Genomic DNA, 27,726 nt, shown 5'->3' on the forward strand with positions numbered 1-27,726 from the left:
TTGGTTCTGGACAGAAGCCAGCAGGAAGTTAAGGAAAACATCTGGAGAGCAGCTGAAAGCTTGGTTGTCATGGTAACGCTTCCAACATGTGGGAACTGAACCTGATCAAAACAAGCCTACAGTCTGCATGAGTCAGCAGAATTTGCTATGACGGGTCGGTTCTGGTATACTGTGCAGGAGAGGCACCACACACACACACACACACACACACACACACACACACACACACACACACACACACACACACACACACACACACACACACACACACCACTCTGAGCTCAGAGGCTTAAATGGCTGAAGGAGGAATCAGGCGTCATCCCACAGCAAACCGGACCTGGACCTCATGTATGAATCATTCATACGCACACAGATGTTCAGCGCCATATTTTACACAGAAGTCGGCATGTAAAAATGAACGGGCATCAAAGTTTGTATAAATATACATAAACTTTTGACCTGCTGTGAAAATATGTGGCAGTAAGAAACTTTACCTGTGAACAATAATAAACTACAAAGAGTCAAAACTCACCTGAACCCACTGAGATCTGATTCAGTTATTTAGGATCCACATTCAGAGCCTCTCTGGTCTGTAATCTGGCTGGACGCTCTGCTGCAGCAGCAGAGCCTCCGGGTCGGACCTGCTGCTGCAGCAGAGCCTCCGGGTCGGACCTGCTGCAGCAGCAGAGCCTCCGGGTCGGACCTGCTGCAGCAGCAGAGCCTCCGGGTCGGACCTGCTGCTGCTGGACAGATTTACTCTTTACTTTTTCTTTAAAATGTATTATTTTTATTTTTGTGAGGTCACCTTATGTGCCCTGTAAGCACATTTTAAATAAAATATATAATTACTATAAATACTATTCTGCTACAAACAAGGCCGTTGCCATGGTTACTGCTTCACTCCAGGTATTTATGCTAATTTACATTAAGACGTTTCATGGAGGCGACAGGCGGAGCAGCAGCTGCTCTGTGTGAGCGAACGGCTTCAGACCTGAATTTTCTTGTGCGCCGCTTTTTTCTAAATTTGTCCGTACTCCAAGTTTTAGAGTCAGACATGATGCCGCAGGACCCAAACCGGATCAGGACCCACAGCTGAGGATCTGCAGCAGAACCAGAACTGGAACCAGGCCTCATTTCTAATCCTGACCTTTGACCCCACGGTGAACCCCTGTGTGGTCAGAAGTCAGATCACCTTGACCTCAGAGCCTCGCTGCAGAACCAGTGGAGGCGATGACGACGCCACCTCCACCAAGAAATCTGATGGTCCCACCAAGTTCTGACTCATTTGGACCAGGAGACGTTCTAACAGCCGGTTCTGGATGAATGAATGCACTGAGCTGCTACCTTCTGATTGGATGTTTTCCAGATGTTCAGGCCCAGTTCTGCTGATGATCTGGCCTGAGCCGTGGCTCTGCCTCCATTGTTCTGTGGTTCTGACCCGGTTGGGTCGAGAAAACAAGTGAAACACAGAGTTCCTTTAAATCCAGTCTGCAAACCCAGAACTGCTTTGATTCGTAATAACTGAAACATCGAGAAATTCTGGTCTGGATTAAAACTTTCTTACTTTTCGTTGCTTCTTTCTATCCTGCCAGAGTAATGTGAGCTTTGTTTGATTTTATTTTGGTTTATTATGTGAGGTTTATGTTTGGTTAATTGTTTGCTTGGCGCTGCCTTGTTCTGGAATGTGCGGCCGCCTCGCCTCGGTTTGTTTTTCGGGCCTTTTTTTATCTACCGGAAGAGGAAGAAATTATTCTCTCTTTGGCGACTCCCAGAGGACAAACAGAGAAGTGCCGGGAAGAAAGACTTCATTTCACGGACAGCGAGTCTTTTCTCAAAAGGTCCCGCTTCTCACTGAACTCTCAGATCTGGCCGTAATGATCACTATTACTGCTTGTAAATCAATGCTAGAGAAGTTATTTACAGCCACTAATATTGTTTTAGAATATCTGAAAAGCTTCATATTCGCTACTTTTCATGTCGGACACTGAAATAGAAACATAAAATTTAGAATGCACATTTAAAAAGGCATGGTTATGTGTTTATATCGTCAGCTCTCCTGTCAGACATTTTTCTTGTGTTGACCAACTTAAGCTGATTCAGTAAACATCCGTTTGGTCGCCAGGAGGCGCTCTCCATCACTAGATTCAATGACGTTGTGTCAGAGTCACATGATTAAACAGGAAGAAAGGCGATCGGTTCCGGACCGAACCAGCTGCTGATTGAAACCGAGTCCGAACCTGGATTTTACTTTGAAAGAATCAGCGCGAGGGAAGGTAGGAGCTGCTGTAGCGCGAGCTGACAGGTGACCAGACACGTGGCTGCGCGAGACCAGGTGTAGTAAAGAAAGAGCAACATGGAGGAAGAGTCCTTCAGTGTTTTACCTCTGAGCTCAGCCCGAGTCCAAACGGCGATACCGAAATCAGCACCGGCTCTAACACCGGGATCCGGTCCAAAGAACTGTTCGGATCCACTTGAACTGAATAAAATCTGAATGGAGTCAGAGTTAAACAGCTCCGAGATTAACCGGCAGCTCTGGGCCAGACTCAGTTCAATTTTTTTATCACAATTTACTCAGTTCGGCTCTAAACGTTCAGTCTGAAAGCGAACAGTTCAGTTCCAGATGTTCGGTCTGAAGGCGAACAGTTCAGCTCCAGATGTTCGGTCTGAAGGCGAACAGTTCAGCTCCAGATGTTCGGTCTGAAGGCGAACAGTTCAGCTCCAGATGTTCGGTCTGAAGGCGAACAGTTCAGTTCCAGATGTTCGGTCTGGAACAGTTCAGCTCCAGATGTTCAGTCTGAAGGCGAACAGTTCAGTTCCAGATGTTCGGTCTGAAGGCGAACAGTTCAGTTCCAGATGTTCGGTCTGAAGGCGAACAGTTCAGCTCCAGATGTTCGGTCTGAAGGCGAACAGTTCAGTTCCAGATGTTCGGTCTGGAACAGTTCAGCTCCAGATGTTCGGTCTGAAGGCGAACAGTTCAGTTCCAGATGTTCGGTCTGGAACAGTTCAGCTCCAGATGTTCGGTCTGAAGGCGAAGTTCAGTTCCAGATGTTCGGTCTGAAGGCGAACAGTTCAGTTCCAGATGTTCGGTCTGGAACAGTTCAGCTCCAGATGTTCGGTCTGAAGGCGAACAGTTCAGTTCCAGATGTTCGGTCTGGAACAGTTCAGCTCCAGATGTTCGGTCAGAAGGCGAACAGTTCAGTCTGGTGCAGAGGAAGTTTGGCTCAGTTAGTTGGATCGAGTATAGGATGTGATTTATTTCCTGTATTGATCAGTTAGTTTCAGGTTATTGATACCAAACGTTTCTTTCTCTGCAGTATGGAGGATGATGAACTTCCGCCAGAGGATGGGCTGGGTGGGCGTGGCTCTCTTCCTGCTGCTCAGCATCTTTGCCGCCTACTTGGTGTTTGAGGTGGTCAGTCTGGAGCGCGTGCAGAGCGACGGCTCGTTGGCGCTGCCCCCCGCCGTCTCCGCCCACCTGCCGCCGCTTCCTGTGTGGGCGTGGGCCTCCGTCTTCCTGGTGCCGTACCTGCAGCTCTTCCTCTTCCTGTTTTCGTGCACCAGGGCGGATCCCCGCGCCGTCGGCTACTGTGTGCTTCCTGTCTGCATCTTCCTGCTGTGCAGCCGCCGTGACGCGCCCAAACCAGCCAATCACAGAGCCGGATTGCTCATTCACATGTAGAGACAGATGGATAAGTGTGATGTCACTTACTGTTCCAGTAAACAAACTTAGCGTCTGCACCACCCTCAGCACAGACTGTCGGTCCCTGCTGACCAATCAGAGAGCAGCAATTTCTGTTTGTTTTTTCTGTATTTAATGACGTGACGCACTGGTTACCATGGCAACTTTAATATGACATTAATAAAACGAAACATGACGTTTCACAGCAGGAGGTCAGCTGGTTTTGGATCTTTTAGCTTCAGGCTGAGGGTCAGAGTTCAAACCGTCCTCTTCCTCTTCACTCTCTTCATCACCTGCGGCAGGTAAAACAGGTGAATCAGAACAGCGCCCCCCGGAGGTTGTCCTGTTTGCTGCTGGAAATATTTAGTAGAGAGCAGCTGAAACAGCAATCCTTAACAACGTTTGGAATATTGGATCTATTTTCTGTTTTTATTCAAACTGAATTATCAGCGCTGCAGAGGGGCACTCTGATTGGTCATGAGCAACCAATCACAGGACTCTACGATGTCACATGACTTTCAAGAATTCAAATTCAAACCTGTTTTTTTTCTGTTCTACAAAATGTCTGAAAATATGTTTATAGACACGTTTTTCCATCATTCATCCTAAATGATGAGTTAATTAAAAAATTAAAACTTACTAAAATGGATGATTGTCTGAGTTAGCAGTTCATGGTGACAGTTCAAACAGTAGCAGTTCAAAAGCATACAGCTCTTCATACTTCTTTATTTAATCTGTGGAAGCGCTGACATTGTTACAGTAAAGTTGAAGCTGTTTTCCTCTGTCGGCCATAATTAGTAAACGGATAAATGATTTCCTCCAGAATAAAGTGGAGCTGGATGTGAAGCAGGCTGTACATCACGTTTACAGCCCAGCAGCGATGAAGCAGTCTGAATTTTACCCTCAACTCTGTTCCTGTGTTTAATGAGCCAAAGACCAACTTTCTGCCATCTTGGCTCAATTATATGGAAAATGTTGGAGACAACAAAGCTTCTGAGATGCTAATCAGGTTATAGTAATAAAGACAATGCATGGTTGCCATGGTTACGCACTACATCTCTTCAAAAGTAAAAGTGTAACATCAAAAATCCTCCCAGCTGCTCAGCATCCAGAACCAAAGGGGAAAACTGTCCAAACAGAACCGAGCAGAACCAGAACTGCTCTAGCATGCTGCCACCACAGGGGGCGCTACTGTAGTTTAGTTTATTTTACAGCAGCAGTGCCCAAAGTCGGTCCTCGACGGCCGGCATCCTGCATACTTTAGTTCTCTCCCTGGTGGTGGCAACAACCTTTTCGGCTTGTCAAATTTCCTCTCAGGCCTCTAACGAGCCATCTTTTGATCCAGGTGCGTCAAACCAGGGAGAGAACTAAAACATGCAGGATGCCGGGCCTCCAGGACCCACTTTGGACACCCCTGTTTTACAGGGACATACCTGTCAAGGTTTGGACTTGACAATACAGGAAATGTCGCCGTCCGGTGCTACTGTTAGAGGAGGGAGGCTACCGAGAGAGCGGGAACACAATACGGGATACTTACGGGAACGGGGGTGCTGTCACTGCTGGTTTCCTAACAGAGCCGACAGATTAATCATACTTAATATTCTGAGTACTCCATATTTTCATATTTGAAATTAGATAATGAATATGGGCTCTATTTGATACTTGAAAATATTTAGATTTTATTAGATGATTAATAAAAGCCTAAAGTTATTGCTTAAAAATGTAGTTTTAAAATTTCAATAAGATTCATCATAAATTCAGGAGCAGTTTACTCGTTTAATAAAGAACGACCCTTTATTAAACGAGAAAAGTGCTGTTCTAAGCCACACAGAAACAGCGATGAGTCGGAAGGAGCCATTTATGGCTCTTAGCAGCTCGGAATCTGCCAGAGGACCGGATTTTATATCATATTATAACGAGAACGTTTCTGATTTTAACGACATACTGCTCCTGAATCTATTTCCAAGCCATAGCAGCTTCAACATAATGTTTTAACAGTCTAACCCAGTATGACACGCTATTAGTGCCGCCATGTTGCCCGGGTCAAACTGGACGGCTCACTCTCTCCAACTGTTTGTTTAGGTCACGTGCTTTTCATCTTCTCTACATCTACAGCGAGCGCGCGCCGCCGCTACCTCTGCCGCGCGCGCGGAGCTGTTGAGCTCTCTAACGGCCACCGGAAGATCACCTCGTGCACTGCCTGCGCGCGCTCTCTCGCTGTCAACGAGCTCAGTGAGCATCTGCGCCGCCCTCTGGTTGAGCTCGGAGATCGCGGCGTTCAGGGCGCTCAGGCCGGTTCCGGTTTGGACGCTGAAGGTTCGGTTCTGTCCGTCCCAAAGCCGCAGCTCCGCGCGTACACACGTCGCCTCCATTTTGGTGACCTCTGACCTCACCGGAAGCCGCCAAATACGAGCTGCTGGACGTCAACCGGAAGTTGTGGTCCGTTAGCAGGAGCTCGTGCTTCAGCATCAAAGATTCGCTCCGATCGGAGTCATTGATCCCAATCGATCAGCTGATCACACGCTGGGAAGCGTTCGGGTGTGCTTCCGCTCCGGTCCGGCTCGGTTCTGTAAGTTTCGTTTCTGATCCGGGTTAATATTGTTAGCATTAGCAACCTTGAACTGATCAGGGATCTATAACTAGGGTATCAATAACCGGGAGGTAATCGGTCAGAATCTACCTGATCGGCTGTCTGCTGGTTACCATAGTAACCTGCCTACCTGATTATTCAATCCCAGGCCTGCTTTGGTAACCTCTGTACACCAATAACTGACCATTTTACCTGGTTACCATGGTAACCTCGGGGCTGCTGACCGTTTAAAATCCGTAATATTCCAGGTTCTGATCCCAGCCCAGTACTTCCAGACTTGTTGGAGATTTTTGAACTTCTACGTCTTTATGCTAATTTTTCTAAATTATTAAAACTTGTAACTCCTGATCCTTTCACTGAAACTCCAGCTAAAGACATTTTTTTCTATAGAACCTTCACGTGGTTCTGGTGGGATCGGGCTGTGGTCCGAACCGTAACCCAGGGGTCCGTTGGTTCCGTCCGCTCCGGCTGACCCGCAGGTTTGCCTTGCAGGAAGCAGGTGAGGATGAGCGAGGAGCAGACGGTGTCTCTGGTGGACGTTCTGGAGGAGGATGAGGAGCTGGAGGAGGAAGCTTCGGCCGTGCTGGCAGGAAGTGATTCCGATCACTGCTCCTATCCTCAGGTATGTCTCATCTGGAGGACTCGGTTCCGGCCCGGCCCAGCTGACGCTGTGTCTATTTCAGGGCTATGTGAAGCGGCAGGCGCTGTACGCCTGCAACACCTGCACGCCGCAGGGCGGCGAGGCCGCCGGCGTCTGCCTGGCCTGCTCCTACACCTGCCACGAAGGTCACGACCTCTTCGAGCTCTACACCAAGAGGTACCGCTCGCTGATTGGTCTGCTGTCGTCATGTGACTCAGGTCAGTTTCTAAACACCAATCAGATCATTGGGATCAGTTTCAACTCTTTTTCTGTGGTTTCTGCAGAAATTTCCGCTGTGACTGTGGAAACAGGAAGTTCTCTGAGCTGCAGTGTAAACTACATCCTGTGAGTTCACCTGAGAACACTTGTTCTCACCTGTCCTGGTGCCACGGCAACGCTGACGATGGATGGATGGATGGATGGATGATTTCATATCTTTATGTGTGTGTGTCAGGAGAAGGACGACGCCAACACTCTGAATAAATACAGCCATAACTTCTTCGGCCTCTACTGCACCTGCCGCCGGCCGTACCCCGACCCTGATGACCAGGTGAGACCACCTGCAGCTCACCTGTTCACCAGCTGAGCTATGATTCCATGTCTCACTGTGATTGGCTGCTTATGTCCAGGTGGAGGATGAGATGATCCAGTGTGTGGTCTGTGAGGACTGGCTGCATGGCAGGGTGAGTCTGAGCAGGTGGAGCCAGGTGTCCTAGCCTCCTTTCTCCTCTCCCGTCTCCTCTCCTTTCTCCTCTCCTTTCTCCTCTCCCGTCTCCTCTCCTTTCTCCTCTCCCGTCTCCTCTCCCGTCTCCTCTCCTGTCTCCTCTCCCGTCTCCTCTCCCGTCTCCTCTCCCGTCTCCTCTCCTGTCTCCTCTCCCGTCTCCTCTCCCGTCTCCTCTCCTTTCTCCTCTCCTTTCTCCTCTCCCGTCTCCTCTCCCGTCTCCTCTCCTTTCTCCTCTCCCGTCTCCTCTCCTTTCTCCTCTCCCGTCTCCTCTCCCGTCTCCTCTCCCGTCTCCTCCCCCGTCTCCTCTCCCGTCTCCTCTCCCGTCTCCTCTCCTTTCTCCTCCCCCGTCTCCTCCCCCGTCTCCTCTCCCATCTCCTCTCCTGTCTCCTGCCTTGCAGCACCTGGGTTGTGCGGTTCCTGACTGTGTGGAGATGCAGGAGATGATCTGTGAGTCCTGCATGAACCAACATGTTTTTCTCTGGGCCTACGCTGCTCACCTCGCAGGTAAGAGGCGGGGTTTTCTAGCTGCAGGTGGTGTTGGACGTGCCATCTCACCTGTGTGGGACGTTGTCCTGTTAGTGCAGGGTCCAACACTCCAGACCAAGGAGGAGAAAGGAGAGCAGTCGGAGGCTGGTGTCCCTAAAAAGGAGGAGAAGGTGAGAAGCCTGACTCACCTGGTTTGAGTAGGTCTCCATAGCAACCGTGATGACCAATCAAATGTTTCCAGGGCGAAGAGATGGTCGAGCCCAGCTGTAAACGCAGCCGGCAGGAGGCGGAGCCAAGCTGTAGACTGAAGGCGCTGAAGGAAGCGGGACAGAAGACGGACCAATCAGGAGCCGTGTTCTGGCCCTCAGGGTGGCGCTCCAGGCTCTGCTCCTGCTCCACCTGCCAGGTGTTCATCAGCTGCGCCCTGAAGGTTGACCTGACCCGATACCAGGCGCTAACCCTCCTGTGACGTTCTGACCAGGTGCAGCTGGCCGACGCCGGACTGTCCTTCCTGTTGGACGAAGCGGACACCGTCCTCGCCTACGAGAACAAAGGAAAGACCAATGAACAGAGACAGCAGGGACACGACCCGCTGATGTCAGCGCTGGACAACCTGAACCGGGTCCAACAGCTCGAGATCATCCACGGTACCTAAAATAGACAACCAGTACCACCAGTTAAACTGCAGACTCAGTTCCCACAGAGCTGATGGTTTCCATCTTTCAGGCTATAACGACATGAAAACTGAACTGAAGGACTTCCTGCAGACGTTTGCGGCTGAAGGAAAGGTGAGATTTACTGTTCCTAATGAAGAGGGGCGGGGCTATAAGCACAGCGTTATCGCTGATGATGCAGGACTGTACCTTTGTGGGCGGGTCTTTAGCTTTGTGGGCGGGTCTTCAGCTTTGTGGGCGGGTCTTTTGCTTTGTGGGCTGGTCCAGCATTGTGGGCGGGTCCAGCTTTGTGGGCGGGTCTTTAGCTTTGTAGTCGGGTCCAGCATTGTGGGCGGGTCTTCAGCTTTGTGGGCGGGTCTTTAGCTTTGTGGGCGGGTCCAGCTTTGTGGGCGGGTCTTTAGCTTTGTGGGCGGGTCCAGCTTTGTGGGCGGGTCTTTAACTTGGTCCATGTGGTTCAGGTCTCAGTGTTTCTGCCTCTTATTTCGCTGACTCGTGCCAACTCATAGCTTTCTTGCGGCAGGTCGTGACCTCTGATGACATCCGTCAGTTCTTCGAGCAACAGAGTCGTAAAAGACGTCGAGCGGACTCCGGACCGTTCTTCTCCTGATCGCTTCTGGGAAAAACTCATCTTCAGTTTTATATTTTCTGAATTTGTTCTTTGGGATGTTTTTAAGCTGAATGTCTCTTAGTTTCATCTTCGTGTTTTCTTACTTGTAACAATAAAATTTACGCTGAGCAATAAAGCGTGATGTTGGGCTCATTGTTCAGGAACCCAGTCAGCCGCAGAAAGCCGACCGGGTTCTGGAAGGAACCCAAACCCGGATGATCCTCCTGTCTGGTTCTGGAGCTGATCAGTGGGTCCAGGTCCAGATCTAAATGTTTAACTGAAGTCCATACAATAGTCAGAAAACATCGGACCATTTCTGATGGTGCTGAGAGAACCGAGTTCTGGATCCAGAGTCTGAACAGAACCGGCAGTCCTGCAGCTGCTGGCGTGGCGGTCAGACGGTGATTTCCTGTCATCCGTCCGTCTGTGACGAAGAGCAGCGCTCCACCTGCGGCTCTGCTCCAACATCAAACACCTGCAGCTCTCCGCCTCATCAGGGCTCTTTGTTCTGCAGGAGATCCAATCAGAGCTGCTGCTCTGGTTCCTGTTATTACCGACCAGAACCGACCCGGGACCCGCCGGCCGGCCAATCGGCTCCCAGCTGGATTCTCCTCCTCCTCCTCTTCCTCTGCCTCCAGCCCTCAGTCCGACTCCAACCGTCCAGCTGCTCACACCAACCAAACAGCTCGGCAGTGGCCAATCAGAGCACCAGGTGTGATCAGGTGAGGGTCGTCATGACGATGCTATTCTCTGTCTTGAGGATGCTGGACAAGTCTTCAAGTTTGACTCGTCCAAAAGAAATCCTGAAGGAGACAAAGAGGACGATCTACGGCAAACCTCCTCGACACCGGGTCGGAGCTGCTGTGAGTAACTACTAACTGACTACTAACTGACCGACTGGTCAATAACTAATAACTCAGAAACTGACTGGAGCTGCTAAAACTGATCAATAATTGATGGCTGATCTGAATGCTAATCCAGTCCTCTGATCAGTCGGTCTGCTTTCTGTTCCGACTGATTTATTGACTCAGAACCACAAAGAGAAACCAGAACCAGAACATTTCCTCCAGATTCAGGTGTGACACTGATCTGTTCCAGAGTCGGTCCGGTCAGAACATTTCAGCAGCAGATCGCTTCAACGAGCTTCACATGATGAAATGATAAATAAAAACATTGAATGAAGGAGTTATGACTGGATCAGGCCAACAGCTGGGTTCCCTCTATCAGCTAAACTAGCTTCTGCTAGATTTAGAGGAACTCAGGGTTTCGGCTGATTTTCAGTTTTCTGGAAGTTTGTTCCAGATTTGTAGTGTACAGAAGCTGAATGCTGCTTCTCCATGTTTGGTAATGGATGAACTGGAACCAGAACCAGCAGGTTGATCCAGCAGCAGATCTTTAATCCGTTCAGTGATTTCTAAGCTACCAGCAGTTTAAAGTCTACCCTCATGATGTGCTGTATGTTTCAGTCAGAAGGTTGATTTTTGATCCATGTTAAATATGTCTAAGGTGGTCAAACATCTATCCGCCACATCTGGAGGATCCGCCCAGAAAGCTTTCACTCTGCGTTGTGTTTCTATCAGTGTATCAAATAGAACTGGATCCATTTCTGGGTCCACCAACTTTTATTTCGTCTGTCTGAGATATCAAAAGAAACGGCAGTGAGCAGTCTGCACAGTCTAGTCCAAACACCTCCCTCCTGCTACCCCAGTGCAGCATTTAATCTCTATGCATCACACTTGGCGGCTACGCATGAGGTGCGTTGAAGTGCAATAGGAAAAACTAACTGCTCACATCAAACAGGTACTAATAGGAAATAACTCATTTACATAACATATGATGACTGATTTGGTGGAATTCGAAGTTTAATGTAAAGTAATATTAACTTGTTACACGCAGACACTATCAATGATTTCATGGCTAACATCCAGCAGCATCAGTATCTTTCCATGTTTTATCAGACATGAAGATAAACTTGTCTAACTCCTGTTAGCCAAGTACAAGCCTTCTTTACGCATGCGCTAAAAGCCCACTACCGCCACCTTCTGGACGCGTGAACTTTATCACGTTTCATGACAGCAATATGCTTCTGTACACACACACACAATTCCCCAATAGTGGAGCTAATTTTTTGTTCAGTGCTTTAGCGTTTTTGCTAACTCTGAAAATGTTTAGTGCACTTAATTAAATAAGTTTAGCTAAGTGCTGATTTACTTGGCTGTTTTGTAAACGTTCAATTAAAGTTTGACATCTGTGGCATAGTGCTTTAGCATTAGCTTCCACTCAAAACCACATGGGTATTTAACATTTTAGCATTAGCTTCCAGTCAGTACTGTGTTGGTGTAGCGTTTCCTGACCTTGGTGGTTCTGAAATCATGTTAGGTTCAGTCTGGTTGACATGTTCTCTGTTCTCTTCCTGACAGCAAAGTTTCTTCGTCATGTCTGTGTTCGCGGCGGCCATGTTGGCCCCAGCAGCCTGGATCCTCCACCACCTGCCGGAGTACCGGGAGCGGGCCCAGCAAGTCCCGCGGACCTAACCGTCCTCTTCCTGCTCTTAGTGTGAAACAGCTGAATTTTTATTAACCTTTGATCTAGAATTGATGTGTCCTGAAATCAGTCAGGCTTTTATTCTGAAAAAACAGCGTTTAAGAAAACTCAGGTGTGTTCATGATACTGAATGTATTGAAAAGTTTCATCTTTCCTTGCAAAACTCACCTGTCCTCTTTTCAAAATAAAAGCGTTCTGTGATTTGGGTGTTATTTTTCCATCGGATGAAACTGTGTCCACTCCCATGATTCTGTTTGTTTTCTTCCATCTGCTGGATTTACTAAGTTAATCACTTCCTGTTTAACATCAGGGCTCCCACGGACACAGGAAGTCCTCCTCATCATCTTCATCACCCGGTCCAGGAAATGAGGCCTGAGGTAAATAAACGAGTCGGAGACGAAACCTCACCACACACAGCCGTGTTTTCCTATCTTTGTGGGAACTTTCCATCAACTTCCACTCATTTCTACAGTCTGACCAGAAATCACTGAACACCTCAGCCCAAACCCGACCTGCGACCCCCGACACAGAAACAGCATTTCCCATCATGGGGACCAAGAAAATGTCCCCACAAGGACATAAAAACTTGGTACACACACAGAAACAAACTACTTTGCTTCCTGACCCGTGCTGCTGCTGGATCAGAACCAAACAGAACCTCAAAAACAGTTTTAGTTCACTAATATTTAATTTTCTGGTCAAATCGTTGTTCAGGTTGTATAAATATGACTGTAAGGACATCAAGGCTCCCAGCCGCATGTAGACCCAGTCCTGGTTCTGGTTGAACATGTACAGCTCTACATCCATGATGCCGATTGGTCCTCTGATTACCGTGGAGACGGTCCGGTTAGGGCCGGGCCGATGTCGGTTCCTGCAGGTTGCTTCCTCCCTGGTTCGGCCCGTTCTCTCTGGTTCTGGTTCTGAAGTAGATAGCAGGTTTCAGAACTTTAACAGATCCACATTTTAATTTTTGGGTCAGAATTCAGTGAAAGGCAATTTATTTTTGATCAGATAATAAACGTGAAGCTTTGGGCTGAACCGGACCGCTGAGCCTGAAGCATCGCTGGCTCAGACCGACGCTCCGGGTCGGCGCGAGTTGGTAAACATTTTATTGTTTAGATGGAGAAATGATTTCTGAACATTTCTTCTCTGAACTGGAAATGTTTCCAATTCCTCCGTCCACTGAAACCCGGTTAGAGGTCCGATTCCTCTGGTTCTGATGATGTCAGCAGTGAACTGTTTGTTAAACTAAACAAAGCGGCGCAGCATCAGCCAGCGTTGGCGTGGCGCCCTGATGAGTCTGCAGTCACTGCGACGCCAGATTCAGAAAATATTCATTTATAAACGCTTATTAACATGTAGTTTCAGATATTAATATTAGCTCCAATGTTGTGGGTCAGAACCAGATGCAAACCGGTTCTATTGATCTGCTGAATCCCACCTGTAGGCACCGCGGCAGCTCAGCGTCGTCAGGAGCACCAGCAATGACAACGAGACCACGATGAAGATGAGCACCGGGAGTTCAAGGCGAGCATCCGGAGCGTCCGGAGCGTTCGGAGCGTCCGGAGCTGGAACTGCAGCACAGAGTTGAGGAAGAGGAAGATGAGAAGGAAGAGTCAGGATTAAGCAATCAGCTCAAGGGATTTTGTCAGATTATCAAAATAAAAGCCTTCAGCAGTCAGGAGCTCCCACATCTGCACTAGAAATATCACTGAGGTCAAAGGTCACACACGCTCTGATGGTGTCCGGTTGGTTTCCTGATCTATAGACCCGGTACCAGTACCAGTCAGAACCGGATCAGAACCAAAACAGGTGAATTCAGAGAGGAACCGCTTACCTTTCGGATCTTTGGGAGGAACAGGAGGAGGAGGAGGCGGCAACAGGAAGAAAGGAGCACACCTGTATGCCGTCTCCATGGCAACATGTGGACATGCCCCCCAGATGACCTGCAGATGCAAACATATGAGGAGAGTTTTCGGTCCAGAACCGGTCTGTGGCGAGCGCTGTGCCCTCAGTCCGTCCTGTCAGGCTGCTGCAGCTGGAAGCCTGAAAGCTCAGGCTGGAGGTTCTGGAGCTTTTCCTGAGTGGAACTAAAGTAAACGGTGATGTTCTCCTGTCTGTCTGACCATCGTTTCCAGTTAACCCAGTAAGGAACGGTCTCACTGAAGCAGCGGGTCTTACCTGGGAGACACAGCAGAAGATCAGGACTCCCATCATCATCATCAGCAGCAGCAGGAACGCCGGCGGGCATCTGGTCTGGGTCGGGTCAGTACCAGGGAGAATAAAGAGCGGAGGGAGGAGAGAGAGAGCCGGCTGGGGAGGGCGGTGCATTCAGGTGCAGGTTGGGATTTCCAGCTGCTCCATCTATGATCGCCTGATGTTTAGTTCTGCCTGAAAGCTGCAGTACGGAACCTTTTCTCCATATTTGCTGAAACTGCCACCAGGTGGCGGCAGATCATCTGAAAATAATCCAGCTATGTTGACACAAATACATAACTAGGTCAGAAACAACCAATCAGAGCTAGGAGGAGGGTCTTACAGCTGTCAATCATACTCACGTATGCGCTCCTCAAACTAATGCACTTCATCAGTGTGTTCAGAGGGGTTGATGGGTGTTTGGGTCCCATTGGTCTTGGTTGTGTTTTGGTTGTGTGTGGGTGTAGCACTGGGTGTAGCAGTGGTTGTAGCTGTGGGTGTAGCTGTGGGTGTAACAGTGGGTGTAACAGTGGGTGTAGCAGTGGTTTTAACAGTGGGTGTAGCTGTGGGTGTAGCTGTGGGTGCAGCAGTGGGTGCAGCAGTGGGTGTAGCAGTGGGTGTAGCAGTGGGTGTAGCAGTGGGTGTAGCAGTGGGTGCAGAGGTGCAGCAGTGGGTGTAGCAGTGGGTGTAGCAGTGGGTGCAGCAGTGGGTGTAGCAGTGGGTGTAGCAGTGGGTGTAGCAGTGGGTGCAGCAGTGGGTGTAGCAGTGGGTGTAACAGTGGGTGTAGCTGTGGGTGTAGCTGTGGGTGTAGCTGTGGGTGTAACAGTGGGTGTAACAGTGGGTGTAGCTGTGGGTGTAGCAGTGGGTGCAGCAGTGGGTGTAGCAGTGGGTGTAGCAGTGGGTGTAGCAGTGGGTGTAACAGTGGGTGTAACAGTGGGTGTAGCAGTGGGTGTAGCAGTGGGTGTAGCTGTGGGTGTAGCTGTGGGTGTAACAGTGGGTGTAGCAGTGGGTGTAGCAGTGGGTGCAGCAGTGGGTGTAGCAGTGGGTGTAGCAGTGGGTGTAGCAGTGGGTGCAGCAGTGGGTGCAGCAGTGGGTGTAGCAGTGGGTGTAGCTGTGGGTGTAACAGTGGGTGCAGCAGTGGGTGTAGCAGTGGGTGTAGCTGTGGGTGTAGCTGTGGGTGTAACAGTGGGTGCAGCAGTGGGTGCAGCAGTGGGTGTAGCAGTGGGTGCAGCAGTGGGTGCAGCAGTGGGTGTAGCAGTGGGTGTAGCTGTGGGTGTAGCTGTGGGTGCAGCAGTGGGTGCAGCAGTGGGTGTAGCAGTGGGTGTAGCAGTGGGTGCAGCAGTGGGTGCAGCAGTGGGTGTAGCTGTGGGTGTAGCAGTGGGTGCAGCAGTGGGTGCAGCAGTGGGTGTAGCAGTGGGTGCAGCAGTGGGTGCAGCAGTGGGTGTAGCAGTGGGTGTAGCAGTGGGTGCAGCAGTGGGTGTAGCTGTGGGTGTAGCAGTGGGTGTAGCAGTGGGTGCAGCAGTGGGTGTAGCTGTGGGTGTAGCAGTGGGTGTAGCAGTGGGTGCAGCAGTGGGTGTAGCAGTGGGTGCAGCAGTGGGTGCAGCAGTGGGTGCAGCAGTGGGTGTAGCAGTGGGTGTAGCAGTGGGTGTAGCAGTGGGTGCAGCAGTGGGTGTAGCTGTGGGTGTAGCAGTGGGTGTAGCTGTGGGTGTAGCAGTGGGTGCAGCAGTGGGTGTAGCAGTGGGTGTAGCAGTGGGTGCAGCAGTGGGTGCAGCAGTGGGTGTAACAGTGGGTGCAGCAGTGGGTGCAGCAGTGGGTGTAGCAGTGGGTGTAGCAGTGGGTGCAGCAGTGGGTGTAGCTGTGGGTGCAGCAGTGGGTGCAGCAGTGGGTGCAGCAGTGGGTGCAGCAGTGGGTGTAGCTGTGGGTGTAGCAGTGGGTGCAGCAGTGGGTGTAGCAGTGGGTGTAGCAGTGGGTGCAGCAGTGGGTGCAGCAGTGGGTGTAGCTGTGGGTGCAGCAGTGGGTGCAGCAGTGGGTGCAGCAGTGGGTGCAGCAGTGGGTGCAGCAGTGGGTGTAGCTGTGGGTGTAACAATGGTTGTAGCTGTGGGTGTAGCTGTGGGTGCAGCAGTGGGTGCAGCAGTGGGTGCAGCAGTGGGTGTAGCAGTGGGTGCAGCAGTGGGTGTAGCAGTGGGTGCAGCAGTGGGTGCAGCAGTGGGTGTAGCAGTGGGTGTAGCTGTGGGTGTAACAATGGTTGTAGCTGTGGGTGTAGCAGTGGGTGTAGCAGTGGGTGTAGCAGTGGGTGTAGCAGTGGGTGCAGCAGTGGGTGTAGCTGTGGGTGCAGCAGTGGGTGCAGCAGTGGGTGTAGCAGTGGGTGCAGCAGTGGGTGCAGCAGTGGGTGTAGCTGTGGTTTTTTTCATTCGTTCACTGTTGAAAATATTTCCAGGTTTTGGGTTCTGAGATCATCGGTTGGGGTTGGATGGAGGTTCTGATGGAGGTTCTGATGGTTCTGTCCTGAGTTGATCCAGTGAGGGGAAGCAGGACGGATTTACACCGTCGTGTTGAGGTGAAGCCGCCGTGAGCTCAGCCCCCATCATGGCGGCGGCTAATGGAGGGTCGCTGACCTCTCCAGAGTAATGCCCAGCGATCATTAAGGTGTCAGACTACAGCAGTAAAACCGTTTAATGACACATCAAAACATGACACCATCTGTTCAGTTTCCATGACAACAACCAGCTAACTAATCTCTGATGGAAACACAGCAGTGACATCATACCCTTCCAGCCAATCAGAGTCTGTGTGAGAGTCCTCCTCCTCCTCCTCATCTTCTGTGGTGGCGTCGCCAGTGGATCGATGCTGGACGTGTCCCAGGCGAGACACCGTCTGGAGACAGTCCCGAATGCTAACCGGGTCAGCGCTCTGCTTCAGCTCTCGTCGTCCAGAGGAAGCTCCTGGTGCTTCAGGAAGCGAATCAGGCCTCCAGGAAGTGGCAGCCGTTTCAGCTTCCTGCGTCCGACCAGCTGCAGGATCCGCAGCCTGCAGAGCTGCAGCAGCGGCCGCGGTGGGGCTGAAGCAGACGAGCAAAAGAAGATAACGAATCAAGACTCTGACCGGATCGCATCAGAACCAAGACAGAAACCAAGTGGACACGCGTGCTGCTGGTTCTGGTGTTGGATCGGAACCGGTCAGTCAGGTCCAACACAGTGTTCTGGTTCCTGTCCGAATCCAGATTTGGACCAGAGGAGCAGCAGACGGCAACGCCACGGGCCAACCTGCGATGACCGGGGCCAACCTGCAACGCTGGGGGCCAACCTGCGGCGCTGGGGGCCAACCTGCGACGCTGGGGGCCAACCTGCGGCGCTGGGGGCCAACCTGCGACGTTGGGGGCCAACCTGCGGCGCTGGGGGCCAACCTGCGACGCTGGGGGCCAACCTGCGATGACCGGGGCCAACCTGCAACGCTGGGGGCCAACCTGCAACGCTGGGGGCCAACCTGCGGCGCTGGGGGCCAACCTGCAACGCTGGGGGCCAACCTGCGATGACCGGGGCCAACCTGCAACGCTGGGGGCCAACCTGCGACGCTGGGGGTCAACCTGCGGCGCTGGGGGCCAACCTGCGACGCTGGGGGCCAACCTGCGATGACCGGGGCCAACCTGCAACGCTGGGGGCCAACCTGCGGCGCTGGGGGCCAACCTGCGGCGCTGGGGGCCAACCTGCGGCGCTGGGGGCCAACCTGCGGCGCTGGGGGCCAACCTGCGACGCTGGGGGCCAACCTGCGACGCTGGGGGTCAACCTGCGACCATCGGGGCCAACCTGCGACGCTCGGGGCCAACCTGCGACGCTCGGGGCCAACCTACGACGCTCGGGGCCAACCTACGACGCTCGGGGCCAACCTGCGGCCCTGGGGGCCAACCTGCGGCCCTGGGGACCAACCTGCGGCCCTGGGGGCCAACCTGCGGCCCTGGGGGCCAACCTGCGACCATCGGGGCCAACCTGCGACCATCGGGGCCAACCTGCGACGCTCGGGGCCAACCTGCGACGTTGGGGGCCAACCTGCGGCGCTGGGGGCCAACCTGCGACGCTGGGGGCCAACCTGCGGCGCTGGGGGCCAACCTGCGACGCTGGGGGCCAACCTGCGATGACCGGGGCCAACCTGCAACGCTGGGGGCCAACCTGCAACGCTGGGGGCCAACCTGCGGCGCTGGGGGCCAACCTGCAACGCTGGGGGCCAACCTGCGATGACCGGGGCCAACCTGCAACGCTGGGGGCCAACCTGCGACGCTGGGGGTCAACCTGCGGCGCTGGGGGCCAACCTGCGACGCTGGGGGCCAACCTGCGATGACCGGGGCCAACCTGCGACGTTGGGGGCCAACCTGCGACGTTGGGGGCCAACCTGCGGCGCTGGGGGCCAACCTGCGACGCTGGGGGCCAACCTGCGGCGCTGGGGGCCAACCTGCGACGCTGGGGGCCAACCTGCGATGACCGGGGCCAACCTGCAACGCTGGGGGCCAACCTGCGACGCTGGGGGTCAACCTGCGGCGCTGGGGGCCAACCTGCGACGCTGGGGGCCAACCTGCGATGACCGGGGCCAACCTGCAACGCTGGGGGCCAACCTGCGGCGCTGGGGGCCAACCTGCGGCGCTGGGGGCCAACCTGCGACGCTGGGGGCCAACCTGCGACGCTGGGGGCCAACCTGCGACGCTGGGGGTCAACCTGCGACCATCGGGGCCAACCTGCGACGCTCGGGGCCAACCTGCGACGCTCGGGGCCAACCTGCGACGCTCGGGGCCAACCTGCGACGCTCGGGGCCAACCTACGACGCTCGGGGCCAACCTGCGGCCCTGGGGGCCAACCTGCGGCCCTGGGGACCAACCTGCGGCCCTGGGGGCCAACCTGCGGCCCTGGGGGCCAACCTGCGACCATCGGGGCCAACCTGCGACCATCGGGGCCAACCTGCGACGCTCGGGGCCAACCTGCGACGTTGGGGGCCAACCTGCGACGTTGGGGGCCAACCTGCGACCCTCGGGGCCAACCTGCGACGCTCGGGGCCAACCTGCGACGCTCGGGGCCAACCTGCGACGCTCGGGGCCAACCTGCGACCATCGGGGCCAACCTGCGACCATCGGGGCCAACCTGCGACCATCGGAGCCAACCTGCGACGCTGGGGGCCAACCTGCGACGCTGGGGGCCAACCTGCGACCATCGGGGCCAACCTGCGACGCTGGGGGCCAACCTGCGGCGCTGGGGGCCAACCTGCGACGCTGGGGGCCAACCTGCGACCATCGGGGCCAACCTGCGACCATCGGGGCCAACCTGCGACCATCGGGGCCAACCTGCGACCATCGGAGCCAACCTGCGACGCTGGGGGCCAACCTGCGACCATAGGGGCCAACCTGCGACCATAGGGGCCAACCTGCGACCATAGGGGCCAACCTGCGACCATCGGGGCCAACCTGCGACGCTGGGGGCCAACCTGCGACCATCGGGGCCAACCTGCGACCATCGGGGCCAACCTGCGACGCTGGGGGCCAACCTGCGACCATCGGGGCCAACCTGCGACCATCGGAGCCAACCTGCGACGCTGGGGGCCAACCTGCGACCATCGGGGCCAACCTGCGACCATCGGGGCCAACCTGCGACCATCGGGGCCAACCTGCGACCATCGGGGCCAACCTGCGACGCTGGGGGCCAACCTGCGACCATCGGGGCCAACCTGCGACCATCGGGGCCAACCTGCGACCATCGGGGCCAACCTGCGACCATCGGGGCCAACCTGCGACCATCGGGGCCAACCTGCGACCATCGGGGCCAACCTGCGGCGTTGGGGGCCAACCTGCAACCATCGGGGCCAACCTGCGACCATCGGGGCCAACCTGCGACCATCGGGGCCAACCTGCGACCATCGGGGCCAACCTGCGACCATCGGGGCCAACCTGCGACCATCGGGGCCAACCTGCGACCATCGGGGCCAACCTGCAACCATCGGGGCCAACCTGCGACCCTAACCCTGATCATGGGATCGATGAACTGAACGAAGACATGAAGCTGATGAAGGCGGTGGGTTCTGGAGATCAGGGTTAAGAACCACATGAACAAACCAGCGCCGGTCTCGACTTCCCCGGATCACCATGTCAGGAACGGTCGGTGATTACCTGCCTTCTCCTTGATGGCGCTCCAGCCAGAGTAACTGTCCAGGTGCTCCATCAGTCTGGAGCAGAGGGTCACATGACCAACGTAGTCCAACAGGACATCAATGATTGGCCCCGCCCACCGACAGATACTTGGGGCTGAGATCATCTCACAGAACTGCCAATCAGTCAATCAAGCGATCAATCAGTCATCTGGTCAACATGAACGGCTGGTTTTGACCTCTGACCTCACCTGCACGCCCCTTGTGTGCTGCCCCTCAGCAGCCGGACGGTCGGCGTCCTCGTTCCAGTTGGAGCGGCTGGTCTTGAGGGGCGGGTGCGGCCGGCCGCCGTAGCGGCAGTGGAAGCAGGGCAGGGCGTGGCCGCCGTGGTCCAGCAGGTACTTGAAGAGCGGCAGGTACTTCATGGAGAACATGTAGACGGCCGGGAAGGTGGTGGGGTGGGTGGGGATGGCGGCGTTGATGTCGGCGCCGTGCTCCACCAGCAGCTTGACGATCTGGATGCAGCCCATCCTGGAGGCCACCATGAGTGGCCGGAACATGTCCAGGTTGGGGTCGGCGCCGGCCGCCAGCAGCATGCGCGCCGCCTCTGTGTTGTTGTTGATGACGGCGAAGTAGAGCGCCGTGCTGCGGCGGTCCTCGTACAGCCGCGTGCGCTCCTCCGACAGCTGGGCGTTGACGTCGAAGCCCGCCTCGATCAGCATCTCCAGGACGTCGTCACGGTTACGCTCGGCCGCCAGGTGCAGCGGGCTGATCCCGGTCCGCCGGACCCGGGCCTTGCTGGTGACTGGGATCAACATGGAGACGATTCTGGAAAAAAGGCACAGCTGGAACCAGAAGAAGAATCACAGCAGCTTCAGAGGAGCCTAGCCCTAACCCGCTGCCGTTCATCTCTCAGTCATTTTTTCAACATCTTAGTCTTTCGTTTATAAAGTCAGTTTCAAACTAAATATTTAAATAGCAAGCTAAGTTAGCCATCTAGACATTTAGCTTCAAGCCAAATATGCAGCTAAAATTAGCTTGCTAGTTACATATTTTATTTAAAGCCAAATATTTAGCTTCGAGCTAAACATTTAGTTAAGGAACTAAATGTTTAGTTTCAAGCTCAATATTTCCTTCTAAACTAAATATTTAGCTAATATGCAAATTCACTGGAAGTGGACTACCAAAATAAAAGCTGGGCCTCTATAAACTTCTGCTGTAACTTATTCATCATCGTTTCTTTTCTTATCCAACATTTGAGCATAAAAGCGGATGAGCCATTTTACAGACGTTCACCAGCAGCAGCAAGACCCAGCTTTTGTTCTGATAGTCTACTTCCCCTTACCAACAAGTCAATTCGCATGTCAGCTAAATATTTAGCTTGTAAAACAAACTTTTAGCTAGCGCAGAGATGAATAGTTTGCTTGCTAACTAAATGTTTAGTTTGAAACGGACATTTCTAAACAAATGGCTCCACTTTCTGGTGTCGACACGTCAGGCGCTCGTTCAGCCAGACTCGGAACAGATGGCGCCTACTACTGGCTCCTCTTCATCAAATCAGACCTGCTCAGGAGGTGTGAGAGGTGCAGGTTTCAATCCCATTAATTGGAGAGCTACGTACGCATCACTTCCTCTCTGCGCGGCAATGTGGAGCGGCAACATTCCCGTTTTCCCAGGCTTGTTGGCGTCAGCCTTCTGGGACAGAAGCATCTGCACCACTTCCTGGTGTCCCATCTTAGCGGCTTCATACAGCGCCGTGGCTCCATCATCAGCCTGAGTGTTCACGTCTGCGCCTGCAGGAACAGGAAGCGGGAGTCAGGACTTCCTGTCAAGATGTTTCTGACTGGATCCGACATCAGAACCAGAACTGGGCCTGTAACTGATTATATCTGCCAACGTTCTGCTGTACATGTTGGAGCCAGAATCTGATCCGGTACCGTGTTTGATGAGGAAGCGCAGCGCGGCCATCTGGCCGTTCTGAGCGGCGGTGAATAGCGGCGTGATGCCGTACATGTTCCGCAGGTTCAGCTTGGCGCCGGCCTTCAGCAGCATGTCGCAGATCTCCAGGTTGCTGCGGACCACGGTTTCCTGCAGGGCGGTCCAGCCCTGAATGCACCGCGTGTTCACGGCCACGCCGTGGTTCAGCAGCGCCGCAACAATGGCCGCGCTGTTCCGCTCACAGGCTGCAGGGAACCACAGTTACTTTATTGCATAAAAACAAACCTCAAATCAACGGAGAACATTTGTTGCAGACGGTTCCTAGTCAGGCCTCACTTCCTGTCCTGCAGCCTCTGCATGCATCGCTGCTCCAACACCTGGACCTACTGAACGGTCAGCGACCGGGCCTCTGCAGAACCTGAACGGTCAGCGACCGGGCCTCTGCAGAACCTGAACGGTCAGCGACCGGGCCTCTGCAGAACCTGCCGACACGTCCAGCCTTTTGGTTCAGGTCTGTTGGAACAGCGATGCTTCATTCACACTTACTGCTTCACTTATTTCTGCAACTTAAACATCAGATATTTATTCAGTGGAGAATAAAAATCCATAAATTTTTACTGACCAGCATCAACGACAAACATGAATACCTGGAAAAGCTCTTCATACTGTTTAGTAAGGTGAACGATCTGTGGAAGCAAAACACTTAGCTAGGACCTGAACAGTTAGCTGGAAGCTAAAACAGTTAGCTGGAAGCTAAACAGTTAGCTGGAAGCTAAACAGTTAGCTGGAAGCTAAACAGTTAGCTGGAAGCTAAACAGTTAGCTAGGACCTGAACAGTTAGCTGGAAGCTAAACACTTAGCTGGAAGCTAAACACTTAGCTGGAAGCTAAACACTTAGCTGGAAGCTAAACACTTAGCTGGAAGCTAAACACTTAGCTGGAAGCTAAACACTTAGCTGGAAGCTAAACACTTAGCTGGAAGCTAAACACTTAGCTAGGACCTAAACACTTAGCTAGGACCTAAACACTTAGCTAGGACCTAAACACTTAGCTGGAAGCTAAACACTTAGCTGGAAGCTAAACACTTAGCTGGAAGCAAAACACTTAGCTAGGACCTAAACACTTAGCTAGGACCTAAACACTTAGCTGGAAGCTAAACACTTAGCTGGAAGCTAAACACTTAGCTGGAAGCTAAACACTTAGCTAGGACCTAAACACTTAGCTAGGACCTAAACACTTAGCTAGGACCTAAACACTTAGCTAGGACCTAAACACTTAGCTAGGACCTAAACACTTAGCTAGGACCTAAACACTTAGCTGGAAGCTAAACACTTAGCTGGAAGCTAAACACTTAGCTGGAAGCAAAACACTTAGCTGGAAGCAAAACACTTAGCTAGGACCTAAACACTTAGCTAGGACCTAAACACTTAGCTGGAAGCTAAACACTTAGCTGGAAGCTAAACACTTAGCTGGAAGCTAAACACTTAGCTGGAAGCTAAACACTTAGCTGGAAGATAAATATTTAGTGAGAAGCTAAAAGAAGCTAATGAAGATAACAATTAGCTTCAAGTTATGTAGTTTGAAATCATCTGAAGCTAAAAATTTAGCTTCTAACTAAATGAAAAATATTTAACTTCAAGCTAAATATTTATCTTGATTTAGTTTGAAATTGTGACATTTATAAATGACAGACTACAGATCAATTCTATTACGTGTGACTTTATAAACGGCTCATCACGGGTTTCAGTTACCTTTGTACAGCGGAGTCTCTTTCTCGTAGTTCGGGATTTCTGGGTCGGCTCCGTTTTCCAGCAGCACTTGAACGCATCCTTGTTGGACTCTGCTGACGGCGACCAGCAGCGGTGTCTCGCCACGTGACGTCCTCTTGTTGACCATTCCTGGTTGAGCTGAAGACAACAGAAGCCATCAGTCGCCATGGTTACTGATGGTGGGCGTGTCCAGGTGTGAGGCTACCTGACAGCAGCATTCGCAGACAGGAGTCCTGTCCGAACCAGGCGGCCTGGTGGACAGCCAGCCAGCCCGGCTTACTGGGCAGCATCAGGTTGGTTCCTGGACACATGGCCAGGGCTCTCACCTTGTTGGCGTTGCCTTCACGAATCGCCCGAAACAGAGGCTCCTCCTCCCTGCAGGGGAAGGAAGCAGCAGCATGCTAGCAGCAAACTAGCAAGACAAACATTTACCTCCGACTAATCCGCTAACGCAGTAATGTGCCAGCCAATACTTCATGTAGCTCTTTAGCATAACTAATGTCTATGATTGTGCAAGCTAGTTTGTTTTGCCAAAATGCTGGATATGACCTCTGACCTCTAGAGGTCAGGACTGAGAAGCCCAGCAGAAACATGGACAACCTAAGATCTGCAGCTGAGACCCGCTAGCTGCCTGCTAGCAGGCCTCGGTCTCAGTTGGCAGATGGTCGTATGCAGAGAGACTCACTCCTCAGGTTCTGGAGCGATGTGGACCAAGCTGCCGTCATTTTTGTAGTACGCCACCATCCTCTTCCCAGAACCTGTCATGAAGCGACTAACCGTTCCATTGAAGGTCTTCCTGTCAGCAGACAAAACCCACCAATCAGAGCCCAGATAAATCACAGCAGCCAATCAGAACGTAGAGACTACTGGATTCTATTTCCATTTAACATGGCAGCCGTTCACACACTGCATAGTTTAAAATATTGCTTAGAACTGCAGCATGTTTTTATTACTGTTTACAGAGACCTGCAAGCACCTTGGTGGTTAGCATCCTAGCCACTTAGCATCCTAGCCACTTATACCTGTATGGATCTCTGGACCTGCTAGATGTTTACATGCTGCAGAGATTTAAACAAATATGGGATGTGTTTGTAAAGTTACACTGTCAAAACCTAGCAGTAATAATTTGGTTTATTTAGCCCATCTTAAAAAACAAACATGTGGGTTTATTTATCAGTTATATTTTTATCACATTCATTAATATTTACTGAATATTTACTTTGGAGATAAATATTTAACTTGCTAACAAACAGTTAAGCTAGTTACTGTTTGTAACTACCTTACTGTTAGCTAGTTACACTAAGCTAGGTTCAGAGCTAGCTGGAAGCTCCAGCTTTAAAATATTTAGTTAGCAAGCTAAAATAGTTAGCAAGCTAAATAGCTTAAATATTAAGTTACAAACTGACATTTATAAATGAATGAATGACACGGTGAAAACATGACTTTGAAAAATTAATCCACATTCTTACTTTTCATAGAAAAAAGAAAAACTTGATTTATTTAAACTCTCCCGCTGATGTTTCACAGTTTCTGCTTTTTGGACCAACATTCAGACGAGTCTCCAGAACCAGACGGGTCCAGACTGGAGGAGAACCAGAGCTACTCACAGGTCAGGCGGTTTCTCCGTCGGTGGGTTGGGGGAGCTGTAGGTGGCGCTGGTCTGGGCTGCAGGAGGATTGTGGCTGCTGGGGGCTCGACGCTGATATCTGCTGGTGCTGGTCGGTTCCGGGGCGTTGTCCTGGAGACGGGCGGTCTGCACGGCGGCGGTCTGCGCGGCGGCAGCACCGCTGCACTGCATCTCCGTCAGGCTGCGCTCAATGGCCAGCTGCAGCAGCTCGTCATCAGTCAGGTTACTGTACAGAGAATAATCCTCGAATGCCAGAGCAGAACCTCCAGAACCTCCAGAACCGGGGCGGGAGACGCTGGCAGACGCCATGACAGGTCCAACAGTCTGGAACAAGCAAGAACAGGTGAGACGTTTCTCTCCAGGAGGGTCCACAAGTCAAATCTCAACATGGAAAAACATGAAGGCTGGACCAGAACCAGAACCAGAACCAGACTGCAGGTCAGAACCACTCAGATGGGTCTTCTGTCCCTTAAAGCACCTGATTGAAGAATTAGACAGCAGAAGCAGCTGCTCACCTCTCAGAGAAATCCAGTTTATTCCAGAACCACCAGAACCGTTTCTTCGCTGTGTCCTGTTTATCAGATCTGGACCCGGCCGACTGGGCTGGGTGGGGGGTCCGGGTTATTTTAAGGAGCTGGATCAGCTGACCTCCACTCTGACTAAAGTTACACCAGGAGAAAACAGCTGAATCACAGCAGCTCAGGAGAACGGAGCAGAACCAGAACCAGGTTCCGATCCAGAACCAGAACCAGTGTAGTGAGAAAGTTACACCCATTAAGATTTCCTGAATAAGAAAAAAGGACTTAGAGTTTTAGATTCCGAGAAATCTCGTTTTAGGTAATAAATTCTTACATTTAGTTTTCCTAGTGAAATTTCTAAACTAATTCCTGAGATATTTTTCTTAATTTCGTCAGAATTATTTATTTAATGAAAATGAAAAACAGGGCCCTAACCCTACACCCAGTACAATGTACATTTTGTTTATAATTAAACGAGTCTTTATTATTACAAAACAAACTACACCTCCACTATAAGCTTTCAGCTGAATCAACTCAAACATTTTCATTTACTTTAAATAGTTTTCAGCTTTGATAAGTTGGCTGTAGGAACCACACAGCCCTACCTAACGCTAACCCGAGGCCGCCATTTTGTCTATTTTTATGATCATTTTTGCCTATTTTCCGGCCCAATCAATGCAACGTTCTGTTAAACAAACAAGCAGTTTTCACTTACCTGAAAATGTCTGACTTCGTTAAGCTCCCAACACTTACCGCTTTCTACAAAGAAACAGCGCGACGCTACGTAAAAGCACATCGATAAACACGTTTGACTTGACTAAACCGGAAGTTAGGAGGTGACTTCCGGTTAAATTTAGCAGGGGCTAAATGATGTAAATGACAGTGGTCTAATCTCTCCATCCCAAGGCTCGGTGATTAAATATTATTAGAAATACACACCATGTGTCCGGTGAGCTGCGGAAATTATGAGGAAAGTCTCTTTACTGCAGCGATGAGAAACGGATGATTCCCGCTTTGCTTCTGTTTTGGTTGAACCATTAGACCCAACTAGACCCATCAGCGCCCTCTTCTGACTCGGAGAGTAAAGCAGAGATGATGCAGCTTCATATACACTGGATTTCCGGATATTAAGGGTTAACGTAGAAGAGCATCAGCAATAAATTTTACTAATAAATTAATTCCTATAAAAATACATTCTTGTGCTATGATTATGGAATAGTTTCCTCATCAAAACACACTTTAAATCTCCTGACAGACAACAGTAATGTTAGCTTTTATAAAAAAAAAATCAAATATTATTAAATTATCATTATGTAAATTTTAAAGAGGTACTAATTCTTGTTAAATTGTTATTAAGCAATCTGTCATGTAAAGCTGCCTGTACTTTCAGGGTCAGAGGTCAGGCAGAGCCACACTAATTGTTCAGCTCACTCAAAGCGTTTCAGTTCAGTGTAATCAAAAAACATGTTACAGTAGCTCAACATCTTTGAGTCAGAGAAACATTAAAAAATATTTTGCTTCAGATACTCAGTTTAATTAATTAGTTTAAAAATTCAGGTTTAAGGAAAGGGAAAGAATTATTTCCACCAAATCCAACCTCAGATGGTTTTAAACT

General features: G+C 51.5%; 3 protein-coding genes and 3 long non-coding RNA genes across 9 annotated transcripts; 3 read left to right on the forward strand and 3 right to left on the reverse strand.

The window, feature by feature from the left end:
* The first annotated feature begins 2,141 nt into the window (after positions 1–2,141).
* On the forward strand, positions 2,142–4,328 carry lyset (lysosomal enzyme trafficking factor). 3 transcript variants are annotated; one of them, XM_014970560.2, is made up of 2 exons: positions 2,142–2,273; positions 3,315–4,328. In XM_014970560.2, the coding sequence occupies exon 2, from the start codon at positions 3,323–3,325 to the stop codon at positions 3,677–3,679; it is 357 nt and encodes a 118-aa protein (XP_014826046.1). In that variant the 5' UTR covers positions 2,142–2,273; positions 3,315–3,322; the 3' UTR covers positions 3,680–4,328. The 3 variants fall into 3 exon arrangements, with proteins under 3 accessions (XP_014826046.1, XP_014826047.1, XP_014826045.1); XM_014970561.2 differs by having other exon boundaries at positions 2,166–2,302; XM_014970559.2 differs by having other exon boundaries at positions 2,173–2,332.
* LOC148152871 (uncharacterized) lies at positions 3,832–6,051 on the reverse strand. The gene is made up of 2 exons (XR_015761863.1): positions 5,868–6,051; positions 3,832–3,972 (listed from the first exon to the last, which is right to left on the reverse strand). It is a non-coding gene; the product is annotated as an uncharacterized LOC148152871 (long non-coding RNA).
* A 55-nt stretch (positions 6,052–6,106) lies between these two features.
* On the forward strand, positions 6,107–9,536 carry ubr7 (ubiquitin protein ligase E3 component n-recognin 7). 2 transcript variants are annotated; one of them, XM_088002206.1, is made up of 12 exons: positions 6,107–6,248; positions 6,660–6,891; positions 6,953–7,086; positions 7,194–7,254; positions 7,364–7,459; positions 7,539–7,592; positions 8,032–8,137; positions 8,213–8,289; positions 8,361–8,525; positions 8,601–8,766; positions 8,846–8,907; positions 9,314–9,536. In XM_088002206.1, the coding sequence occupies exons 2-12, from the start codon at positions 6,775–6,777 to the stop codon at positions 9,398–9,400; spliced, it is 1,125 nt and encodes a 374-aa protein (XP_087858332.1). In that variant the 5' UTR covers positions 6,107–6,248; positions 6,660–6,774; the 3' UTR covers positions 9,401–9,536. The 2 variants fall into 2 exon arrangements, with proteins under 2 accessions (XP_087858332.1, XP_087858331.1); XM_088002205.1 differs by having other exon boundaries at positions 6,108–6,248; positions 6,762–6,891.
* Positions 9,537–9,796: 260 nt separating this feature from the next.
* Positions 9,797–12,145, forward strand: LOC106905639 (uncharacterized). The gene is made up of 2 exons (XR_015761864.1): positions 9,797–10,263; positions 11,821–12,145. It is a non-coding gene; the product is annotated as an uncharacterized LOC106905639 (long non-coding RNA).
* Positions 12,146–12,613: 468 nt separating this feature from the next.
* Positions 12,614–14,640, reverse strand: LOC106905636 (uncharacterized). The gene is made up of 3 exons (XR_015761856.1): positions 13,782–14,640; positions 13,386–13,518; positions 12,614–12,864 (listed from the first exon to the last, which is right to left on the reverse strand). It is a non-coding gene; the product is annotated as an uncharacterized LOC106905636 (long non-coding RNA).
* Positions 14,641–16,795: 2,155 nt separating this feature from the next.
* On the reverse strand, positions 16,796–27,264 carry asb2a.1 (ankyrin repeat and SOCS box containing 2a, tandem duplicate 1). The gene is made up of 11 exons (XM_088002138.1): positions 26,827–27,264; positions 26,109–26,252; positions 25,574–25,917; positions 24,652–24,762; positions 24,172–24,341; positions 23,949–24,104; positions 22,198–22,443; positions 21,882–22,053; positions 20,512–21,088; positions 20,283–20,436; positions 16,796–17,198 (listed from the first exon to the last, which is right to left on the reverse strand). Exons 3-11 carry the CDS (start codon positions 25,900–25,902, stop codon positions 17,056–17,058), a joined length of 2,058 nt encoding a protein of 685 aa, XP_087858264.1. The 5' UTR covers positions 25,903–25,917; positions 26,109–26,252; positions 26,827–27,264; the 3' UTR covers positions 16,796–17,055.
* Positions 27,265–27,726: the final 462 nt, after the last annotated feature.

The sequence above is a fragment of the Poecilia mexicana genome, unplaced genomic scaffold (assembly GCF_051168715.1).
Source record: "Poecilia mexicana isolate PSO_F unplaced genomic scaffold, ASM5116871v1 scaffold_21, whole genome shotgun sequence".
Lineage (NCBI taxonomy): Eukaryota > Metazoa > Chordata > Actinopteri > Cyprinodontiformes > Poeciliidae > Poecilia > Poecilia mexicana.

What these genes read in the sequence shown, in the direction of transcription:
- lyset (XM_014970560.2), top strand. Translation starts at nt 3,323, where the DNA reads ATGATGAACTTCCGCCAGAGGATGGGCTGGGTGGGCGTGGCTCTCTTC.
- ubr7 (XM_088002206.1), top strand. Translation starts at nt 6,775, where the DNA reads ATGAGCGAGGAGCAGACGGTGTCTCTGGTGGACGTTCTGGAGGAGGAT. An exon ending in TTCGAGCTCTACACCAAGAG is followed by an intron (nt 7,087 to 7,193) that starts GTACCGCTCGCT and finishes TGGTTTCTGCAG; the next exon opens with AAATTTCCGCTGTGACTGTG. An exon ending in ACCCCGACCCTGATGACCAG is followed by an intron (nt 7,460 to 7,538) that starts GTGAGACCACCT and finishes GCTTATGTCCAG; the next exon opens with GTGGAGGATGAGATGATCCA.
- asb2a.1 (XM_088002138.1), bottom strand. Translation starts at nt 25,902, where the DNA reads ATGGCGTCTGCCAGCGTCTCCCGCCCCGGTTCTGGAGGTTCTGGAGGT. An exon ending in AGCACACAAGGGGCGTGCAG is followed by an intron (nt 20,437 to 20,511) that starts GTGAGGTCAGAG and finishes ACTGATTGGCAG; the next exon opens with TTCTGTGAGATGATCTCAGC. An exon ending in CGCCATCAAGGAGAAGGCAG is followed by an intron (nt 17,199 to 20,282) that starts GTAATCACCGAC and finishes CGTCTGCTTCAG; the next exon opens with CCCCACCGCGGCCGCTGCTG.